General features: G+C 19.9%; 1 protein-coding gene across 1 annotated transcript in view; it reads left to right on the top strand.

Annotated features, from left to right (window-relative positions):
- The window catches only part of LOC128951920 (probable serine/threonine-protein kinase DDB_G0272282), a 28,257-nt gene that overhangs the window by 9,657 nt on the left and 6,325 nt on the right, over window positions 1–12,275 (top strand). Inside the window, exon 3 of the mRNA XM_054297230.1 lies at window positions 8,121–8,487. Within this exon, the coding sequence (XP_054153205.1) occupies window positions 8,121–8,487 (367 nt within the window). The remainder of the gene's footprint in view (window positions 1–8,120; window positions 8,488–12,275) is intronic.

Raw genomic sequence — 12,275 nt, 5'->3', positions numbered from 1 at the left:
TATGTCAATACATAAAACACATAATTAGTGAACGAAAGAGAGAGAGAGAGAGAGAGAGAGAGAGAGAGATTGAAATAGATTTATATATATATAAAAAACGTTAATTAATTTTGCATTTAAATCCTATTAATACTATGAAAATGTGTTTTACTTTATATATATATAWAATATATWTTATGTATACATAGAAAATAATAAATAGRTTTTTAATAAGTTTAATGCATTAAAACAAAACATTAACAAAAAATATATATATAWATATATAAAAGTATTAATAAAATAAAACTTTTTACTTTCTCTCTCTCTCTCTYTCTCTCTCTCTCTCTCTCTCTTTCTTTCTATCGGATATACAATATTAATCCCATTAATACTTATATATATATATATATTATTATACTTTAATATGTTTTCCCTAATAGTTTGAATGAAAAAAATAATAATAAATTTTATAAAAGTTATGTTTTTGATTGAAAAGGTTTTTGCRATATTATATATATATATATATATATATATATATATATATATATATATATATATGTTTTATATACAGTATATATATATATATATTAGTAGTAGTTTTTTTTGTGTGTATATATAATATAATTACAGTCAAGTAATACTAATAAATACTTATTACGATTCAGTTGTCAATTAAATGTATAAAAAATTTTTTTTTTTGTTTAGTTGTGTTTAATGAGTGAAATATTTTTTAGCTGTAGTTTTAGTTTTTAGTTTTTATTTTATATATATTTTTTTATTATTTTGTTTTATACACACATTTTCATTAKAMATGTAATGTAATGTATTGACGGATAAATAATTTTTTATATTTTATTTTTGTTGTTGTTGAAAACTTTTACACACAAAATGTTAATTAATTAAATTTGAAAATTATATATATATATATAAAAGGGTTATTCATTAATCTCGCGCATGGGGTTTTTGCTAATGAGATATATTTATTTTGTAAAAAGTGTATTAAAATATGATTTACAAAATATAAAATTTTTAATTTTGACAAAATGTTTTTTTAAAGCCTGACTTGGAAAATTAATTAAAAATTTTTTTATGGCTTTTCAAACTTTGAAAATTATATTATATATATATATATTTTATATATATAATGCTATATAAATTTTAATATCTAAAAAAATATTTGACATAAAAAAATTTAGTTTTTAGAATAAGTAATAGTATTAAAATCTTTATCTTATAAGTGTATACTATCCATAAATAACGTCATTTTATTTTTGACTATTTTATATAATGTGTTTATTCACAAGTTTGAAAAGCCATAAAAAATTTATTTTTCGACCAATTTAAAAAAATTTTTCTTTCCATAATTTTCCAAGTCAGGCTTTAAAAAATTGCTATTGAAATTTTATTCTATCATTTATAGGTTAGGTTGTGACATAGTGGTTTACAAACAGCCCGTCATAAATATATATATATATATATATATATATATATACAAAATTAATATATCTCACTCCGTTTAAATTTAACTATATATATTTGTAAAATAAAAATTTTATCTTAAAGTTTTATCAATTCAATGTTTTTGTTGTTATTTATATTTAAAAATATTTATATATATATATTATATATATATATATATTATTAACTCAAATAACTAATGAAATAAAAATTTTAATGAAAACAAAACAAAAWATTTTGTTGAAAAATGTTTTTTATTTTTATTATATTTTATTTAAGGTTTAGCTCTAAATGATTGAAAAGTTTTCAATTTAATTGGATATTCAGATAATGTTTATATATATATATATATATGTAAAATATATTTGATTTTTTTWACAAAATTTAGATTTTTTATTATTATTATTATTATTATAGTTACAYAAAAAAATAAATAGATAATTTAATATTCAATATATCATATATATATAAAATAATATAATATGTAATTTAAAACAATTTCATAAATAATAAATTACTATACATATAATAAAATTATGATTATCTAAATAAAATATATAGGTTTTAAATTTAAATTAAAATTTTATATTTTTTTTAAATATATAGGTTAGTCGGATTGTAATAATAAATAATATATATATAATATAATGTTTACTAAAACAATATCAGTTAAATAATAGGTATACAGTTTGGACACTAAATAATTAATTTATAATATAATATATATATATATATATATATAGTTTAATACGATATTAATATTATATAAATGTTGTCTAATTTGGATTTTAAAATATCATTATATATTCATATGTAATAATAATAGTATGAAAATATTTTTTTTTTCAAATATATTATTCATTAGAAAATTAATGCAAATATTTTTATGTTTAAAATTTCAGATTAAGATAAATCTGATTGTAATTTAATATGTAATACCACTGTATATAATATTACAGTATATATAATAATAAATTGAATATCAATTATTTAAAGGTGTTTTTTCTGGTATCTAATTTGTTTAAATATTCAAAAAAAATAAATAAAAAAAATATTTAAATATTAGTTTTTAAAGTTTAAAAAATACTGTYTAGAGTTATTAATATTATTAATATTATTGAAATTATATATTCAATAATATTTTTTTATTATTATTATTATTTAAAAATTATWTATATATATATGACATATAATAAGTCATGAATATTATTATTATTATTAATTTTTTTATTTTTTTGCTTTCAAAAGGTGATGATTAGTTATATATGTATGTATATTAAGGGGAACGGTATTAGATAGTAMTGTATTATATTAAAATATAATGGGCACCGGGAGGTGGTRTRGATTTGCATAATAYACAAGGATTATGGGTGTGATTGTCATTGTGARTGTATTATCAAATGTTTTTTTAAATATGGTTATGATTGAGGAGATTAAGGACAKGTATTTTGCATATTATATATATATATATATATATGAAAAACATTTATTGAAATTTATAATATATATAAGTGTGTATTAAATTAATCAATTTTGTGTTTCAATCAAACAAATAATAATAATTATAATAAATATAATATAATATTATTAGTCACATTTTACATATATAGTAGATATATATATATAAAATAAGTAATGGATATTAATGTTAAATATTTTCCAGTATTATTAGTATTAATATTATATTCATGTGATATTATTTTCAACAAATATTTTTATTATTTATTTATGTTTTTTGTAGTAATTTTTATTTAATAAGATATTAAATGTATAAAAAAAMTTATATATATTTTTTTTASTTACAAAACAATRTAAWCTATGTAAATATTATATATATATATTATAGTATATGTATGTAGGATGTAATGTAATATTAAATATTTAATTTTTTTATTTTTTGATAACATGTTGACCCAAAAAATATTTAGTTTTTTTTGTTGTAATACTATAAGTTTTATACAACAATAACAAAAAAAATTAATATATTTAAATAATAATGTTTTTGTTTTTTTTTTATCATTCACTGAATAGTATCACCATATTTGTCRAAAAATAAATGTTTTATTTTATAAATAAAAAATAATATTAAAATAAAAAATTTGAATTTGATATACATATAGTTATTTACATAGATTATTATTATTATTATCAATATTATTATTTTATTATGCAAATTATGGGCACCAATATTTGTATTTTTTTAAATAAATAAATTAAAAATTAATTTATAATTTATAATTTTTTTATTTATTTATGTAAAATTGTTTAATTAATGTTATATTTTACTAAAAATTATTTTAACTATAAATGTAAATATATATAGTGTTAGATATAGTGTTAAAATWTAAAAAAAATAATTATTTCCATTAAACTAAATAATTAATTAGAAAATTTATAAAATATTTATWATTATTATATATTTAATATGATATGATATAATTATCAAAAAAATTATACTAATWATTAAAGTAATTTTATTTAATATTATTATTATWATTATTAAATTGTTGTTGTTATGCCAATAGTTAATGTATTTWTATCGGGTGAATATATATTATCATCTCCCTGAGCTATTAATTATTAGTATTATTATTATTATTATTATTATTTATTATATTTTTAGACATCACTTGTGTTACCTGAGCAACAACATCACTGATCGGCACATTTAKTATATATATATATACTATAAGTGTATAAATAAATATATATATATATATTGATATTCAATAATGAAAATAATACTAATAATGTTATAATACTAGTAATATATATATATATATATATATATATATATATATAATATGATATGTAATTTATTTTATAGATATATTTATACTATTAATATAACTACTATTAATGTTTATCTAGTAGTAGTAGTAGTAGTAATTGTARTGATAGCTAAGCGATAAATCGCATAATGAGTTATATATATATATATATATATATATATATATATACTRTATATATATATATGATATAACAATATAAAAGTATAATACATGACTGCCTGCACTTTATGCTACATAAGCGTAAAAATAAATCTACATTTCTCTCTCTCTCTCTCTCTCTCTCTCTCTCTCTCTCTCTCTCTCTCTCTCTCTCTCCTAAATAATAGTTGATTATTATTATTATTATTATTATTGCTAAGTCTTATATATAGTTARGCTATAAATCTTTTAAAACTCATCCATAAAATCATAGGCACACAGAAAATCCTTATCAATATTTTTCTCACTTTTCTATCTATCTATATATCTATATGTTTAACGTTTGATATGTTTGAKAGCACCGGGAGTTGATGCTGAATATAGTGTATAGTTTCAGAGACAGTATAGTAAWAGAAAACTACTAGTCCTAGACAATAGAGTCAAATATATATATATATATAGAGGAATAGTATGTGTTTGTATGAACAGTTAGATTTTTACTATAATACAGTATAATACCATCAAAAAATTTATTATGCCAATCACATTAGCTTAGTTGGCATATAAATAAAATAAAGTACATAACAGTGTGTGTGTRTGTGTGTGTGTGTGTTTGCAGTGCACAGTTAGCTTTAATTTTAAAATCAAATAATACTAATAATAATACTCTATATATATATATATATAATTTTATAGTTTACTTGAATTAATAYATGATAGAGAAACTGGTATATATGATTTGTATGAATTTTTTTWTTTTTTGTTTTATTTTTGTTGTTGTTGTTTTTTGAATTTTTATTATATTTATTATTTAAATGCATTCAATTAYYCCAATGGTTGAGTGTGTGTGTGTGTCTATTGAATCGCTAATCCTCACACACACACACACACATATATATATATATATATACATACACACATACATACACAGTGTGTATTACACACATACATATACACATACATACATATACACATACATACATACACACACATACAWACACACAMATACACACAYACAYACACACACACAYACAYACACACACACACACACACTGTGTGTATCATTCAATATCTCCCCATAATATTGTAGTGATTATTGTTTTAAGGGTCTCATGTGTTTTGAACAGTACTGTACATACAAACAAACTGTTTCAGTAATCTCTATGTATGTGTGTGTGTGTGTGTGTGCGACACAACATAACTGTGCRCCAAATACTACACACACACAGTGTATACTTTAATTAATTGATTAAAGGATTTATCGTTTAAATAATTATAAACTTTGTATTTTATATATTTATATATATATATAGTATGTATTGTATAGTTAGATAAACATTAAATATATTACATTATTGATTATATATAAATATATATATACTGTTAGTTGTATGGGTAGTATATACATGTATAGCATACTAAATGGGAAAAGTATAGTTGAATTTTATTTTCAAGTATTGATTAAATAATTTTAATTTTAGTTTTTTTTGTCWTTTAATAAAATATTTATTTTATTAGTTAAAAGTTTAGATTTATTTAATTTATAAATTATATGATATATATATCAAAAAACTATTTTTCATTCAAATCTTAATATTGAATTGAATTAAAATTTTTCTRTAAATATTTACATTAWATATTAATTTTTGTAATTTAATAAAAATAAAATCTGATATAAATATTTTATAAAATAAATTAATTTGATATCATATTAAWAWATAATTAATTTTCATCCATATTTTATTATTATTATWAYTATACTATTAAATATAATATAATATATTTTATGATTTATTATTTTTAATGAYTCAAAAATATTATATATATAATGATAATAATAAATATTAATAATAATAATAWTTCATTCAATTAACTATTTTGTGTGTCATTTTAGTGAATTGTGTTTTGATATATATATATATATATATATATATATATATGAATATAAAAATTATTATTAATATATTATAATACAATTTATATCTATTAGAGATTACATGAGAGAGAGAGAGAGAGAGAGAGAGAGTGAAATATAAAATAAATTGTGTTTAAAAATCACTGAAATATATACTGTATATATAAAAAAACTAAATAATAATAGTCTAGACTATTATATTATATTATAATAATAGTGTGACTGAATTTGAGAGCACTGGTATGTTATATATATATATATACATATATATACTGTAWTATTATTATTATAAAAAATATAATGATATGTGAATTGTTTGAGATGTCATATATATATATATATATATATAGTGTAGTAAAATATTATAGACTAAATGATCAGWAAAAATAAATTTTATAGTATTTTATATTTTGCATATTATTTATCATTTTATAATATTTTTTTTTTTTCGAGTTTWTAWATTATTTTTCAACTATTTTTTCCTCAACAGTGTATTTCAATAAATAACTATTGAGTGACTGTATGAATGTATAAAGTAGTGAATAAATCACAMAAAATAATAATAATAATACAAAAAAAATATTTTTGGTGTGTTTTTTATATACAATATATATATATATATATATAAAAGTAATTTATCATCAAAAAAATTGTTTATAAATTTTACTTTATATTATATATAACTATATATATATTTTTTTGAAAAAATTAATAAACTATTTTTCATCATCAAAATTGTTTTGAAAATTCAAAATTTTATTTCAATATTCAACTATTATTTATATATATATATATATATACTATATATATACACATATATCTATGTTTTATAAAAATAGTTATWTATATATACCTTTAATATTAATATATATATATAAATTTAAATTATTTATATATATATATAATTTATATAAATTTGATAAAAAATGTATTTTTTGGTTTATTATTAAATTGKCAACAAATTTAAATGCATTGAAATTATTGTTTATATACAATATCTTAGAAATTTAGTTTTTAAATATACAAAAACCATACAAATATATATRTATATAAAYTTWAAAAAAAATTGAATTATGTTTTTCATAAATTTTTATTTATACTACTATTTTACAAATTTATATATTAATATATATGTCTATATATTTAAACCTTATATATATTCAATGCATTTTAAACATTGATTTTTTTGCTGTTTTGCTATTTGTAYACAATATATATTTAAATACATTTCTTTTAAATGTAWTTTTTTGGGTTATTTTCTATTATAAGTGTTATAACATTACTATTACTACTACTACTGTATAGTAGTTATGATGAAAAGGCAATTGAATTGAAAAATAGATTTATTTTTGTTTAGATTTATATTTTTTTGCCCTCAAAGAGAAAGTCATTAACACAAACACACAAAAAATATAACCAAAAAATATATATATTTTACAACAAATGTTAGGCAAAAAAATATATAATAATAATAATAATAATAATAATTTTTCTTGATTTCAAACTTTTTTTGTTGTTACTCGACTATCAATTTATATATATATAAGTGAAAAACATTTGCATTTATATCTAAATAATTGAATATTATATATATATATATATATAAATGATATGCAAAATAAAAACCACAGAATATTCTTATACTGTGTTTGAAAATTGATATATATTTTTAAAAAATAAAATAAAAAACATTTATATATATAATATATATATAATATATGCTAAATATTTATTAATAATAATTAATTTTTTTAATATACATATAAATCATTTGAAAACACACAGAAAAAATTATTAATTTAATAATAAATTTTATTTTTATTTTTACTTAATTACAGGAATAGAAAAATGCGGGACAGCCTACAAAAATCCATGTCCGGCGCACCCGATTGGCTGCCCAAATGTATAAGGGGTGGACCAAAACAGCCGCCACCCGACGGCACCAATGGCGGTGGCAATGGTATTGGTCTGCATACTGGCCATCAAGCAGGTGGCGGCGGTGGTGGCGGTCATATGTTTACAATAGGTGCTAACGGGGGCGTAATCGGTGCACCGCCATCGCCGATGATCAGGGCCAGTGGTCATCATCATCATCACAAAAGTCACTATCAGCTACACCCGCACCTGGATGTCGGCACCGGTGGTGTTGGTGGCGGTGGACAGGGACTGAATGCCATACACAGCGGATCCTTACAGCAGCTCAGTGTGGGTACACCTCATACTAATCAAACAAACTCCTTGTCCTCGCATCTAACCTATCAAACACCCCCACCAGGTATTGCACTCATCAAACAAACAAACACTATACCTATGAAAACACCTATTTTTGTTATTGTTTTTATTTGCTTATGTAATTAATGCCTATGCTATTGATGCCTATGCTATGCTTATGTTTATTTTGATAATATTTTTATGATTAAAATATTATTATTATTGCTTATGAAAAATACAATTTATACAACTTATAGTTATATTATATTTTTTGTTGTTTGTTTGCACTTAATATATAAATATATATATCACTTATCAAATAATATTATATATATATATTAATACAATGTATTACTTATATACAGAATATATATGATATATATATTTATTAATGCATTTTCACTGCCAGTTTCACTAACTAATCACAAACACTTGCACTTGTAATGTGTGTGTGTGTGTGTGTGTGTGTGTGTGTGTGTGTGTGTGAGTGTGTGTGTGTGTGTGTGTGTGTGTATTGAACGTGTAATTCACAAATAAAGTTATATAATATATATTAGTTTTTTGCTTATTGAAGGAATGTCTATCCAAATAGCTTCTGTAGTTAGGAAACAGTGAGTGAGTGAATGAGAGAGAGAGAGAGAGAGAGAGAGAGAGAGAGAGAGAGAGAGAGAGAGAGAGAGAGAGAGAGAGAGAGAGAGAGAGAATTCCTAGCAATTCCTTACGAGAGCTCCGGTACTTAAAATCACATACCATTCCCTTTATTATATATATGCTATACTATATGCTATTACTTCTAGTTTCTCACTCACTCACTAACACTCACACACACACACACTCACCCGCTTATTGCCATTAAGTGAATGGTGTGTGTGTTTTTGCATGACTTAAGCATTGATTTTGTTTTTCACTTATACTATAATATATATAGTATTATACAATATATTACATATAAGGAAACATATATCGATTTTTGTTTTAATTTATATATATATTTTGTGCTAATTATTATTCAATACTTTTTGTTTGTTTGTTTGTTTAATATCTAAAATATATCTTAACTTTTTTTGTATGCTATCATTGCATTAATCTATATATATATATATATATATATATATATATCTTATTGCATGTATTTTTTAATCACAATTTATTTGCATATATATATATAATGTTTCACTTTATTTTAACTAACTTTTACTAATAAACTATGGTTTTCAATGGTGTTTGTTTGGTTGGTTGGGTGGGCGGGTGGGTGGGTGTGGTGTTTGGTATCTTTCTATATATTTATTATATATATATTATCTGATTATTATTAATAGATATATATTGAAAACATTTTGATTTTTTCACTATTACTCAAAAAAAAACTTTATTTTTTCCAAATATACACTCATTTATTATAATACATGACTAACAAAAAAATTGCAAATTTTTCAAACAAAAAATATTACATTCAATACTAATATGAATAATGTTTGAATACATTATATATAACTTATATAAGTATTTATTATCTTTAAAGATATTATTATTATTATTATTGATATATATTTTTAACCCCTAATTTCCAAACAATTGCAAACAATTGCATACAATTTATGATAAAAAAAATATCTATATATATATATAAAACAATTTTCACCCTTTTTTATTATTTTTTTTAAAAAATACTTTAACCATTGATTTAAAAAAAAAACCAAATTATTAGTAGTATTATAAACATAAAGTACAAACACACTTAAAAATAACTACAAATTTTTTTGTATAAACAAAAATTTATATAAAAATATTTTACATTATATATATATAATACGGAATATTTTGTGTGTATTTATGAAAAAAAATTATATATTTTTTAGTTATCAAAAAATTTTTTTGTGTTAAACAACAAAAAATAAATTGATTTTTTTTATATAGAAAAGACTCCCAACTAATAGATATAATGAGAAAAAAAATTTTTTTTAATGAAATCTCATCTCATGTTTTAAAGACTATTATAGTAATACTACTAATAATATTAAAATTTTGAAAAATTTATTTTTAATGTTATTATACATGAATTTTTTTTTGTTGTTGTTGTCGTTCCCTTATATTTTTATAGCAAAAAATATTATATATAATATATATATTTTTTATAAAAAAAACTTAAAACTAATGTGCGATTTGATCCACCAGTCCATTAGTAGTGTATGGGGTATAACCTCAATAAAAAACATAACATAACATTACATACACACACACACACACACACACATACACACATACACACACATACACACATACATACACACACATACACACACATACACACACATACACACACATACACACATACATACACACACATACACACACATACACACATACACACATACATACACACACACATACAACTATTTAGTGCAAAACACTGGTAGTTAAGCTAATAGTTATTGTGTGTGTAATTTATTATGATATGTATTTTTTAATGTAAAATACATAGTTAAGTGATATATATATACACATACACACACAATTTTAAGTTTAAAATTTTTTATTTTTTAATAGATTATATATATATTTTTATGACAATTTTTTAACTACACTTAAAGCTAGAGAGAGAGAAAGAGAGAGAGAGAAAAAAAATTTTACTAAATACTAAAAGATAACTAAATAGTATCACATTTTTTTTATTTATATATATAATCTCATTAAATTAGATAAAAATAATTATTTAAAGCAAAATTGTCAATATATCAATATATATATACATTATATATATATATAGTTTATAATTAAATTACTAATCTATATATATATATATACATTGTTGCATAACTAACTTAAATTTATTTATAGATTTAAATATTTAAATATTTTCTTCAAGTTTATTGTTGTATAGTATATATGAGTTAATAGTACTATATATATATATTTTTGCTCAACAAAACTAAAAGAAAAATGTTTAAAATTTAAATATATTAAGTATTGGTATTTTTTTTATCTCTATCTAAAAAAATATAAAGTTAGTTTTAGGTTACCAACAGCAAAAAATACAAAAAAAAAATAAAATAAAATTTTAAAGTTAATTGAAGCTTGATAATGAAAATTTAAATATATTTATATATTTTTTTCTACAAACATAACTATTTTATACTATACTATACTATACTATGATATGTTTGTCAAAAAACAAAATACTCGCACCGTTAGCCTAACTATTACATTATTATTTGCACCGTTAGCTTAGATATATATATACCCGTATATATATGGCATTTCAATTTCATCATATGGTTCACACACACACAGTGTGTGTGTGTGTGTGTTATTAACACTTGAATTTTTCACGTATTTTTTTATTTTAGTTATTTTTTTGTCGTTGAATTGAAGTTTTAGATGATTTAGTTTCTCTCTCTCTCTCTCTCTCTCTCTCTCTCTCTCTCTCTCTCTCTCTCTCTCTCTCTTAAGTTTACACTTTGTTTAACACATACACACACATTGAATATAATACTATATACTGTATGTGTGCCCTAACCCTACCAGAGCGCTGCTTAGGGATTGTGATATTGAGTGTGTGGGGGAAGGGGGGGAGGTGGAGAGGGGGACGACAAGATGAAAGTATTATATCATACAGTTTATATTGTTTTTGACATCTAATTTATGCAACAAAATAAAAACTAAACTAAAAAAACTACTGTATATTTATTTTTATATTTAGTTTTACAATTGGCTGTCTAAGTGTATTGTTTAGTATTTAAAAAAAATAAATTACAAAATATATTTATACATATTTATCATTG

The sequence above is a fragment of the Oppia nitens genome, unplaced genomic scaffold (assembly GCF_028296485.1).
Source record: "Oppia nitens isolate AA-2021 unplaced genomic scaffold, nextdenovo-longstitch-racon4-pilon3 scaffold11_pilon_pilon_pilon, whole genome shotgun sequence".
In the NCBI taxonomy this organism is placed as follows: domain Eukaryota; kingdom Metazoa; phylum Arthropoda; class Arachnida; order Sarcoptiformes; family Oppiidae; genus Oppia; species Oppia nitens.
The sequence above is the reverse complement of the archived record's forward strand: the minus strand, read 5'-3'. Positions and strand labels throughout refer to the sequence as shown.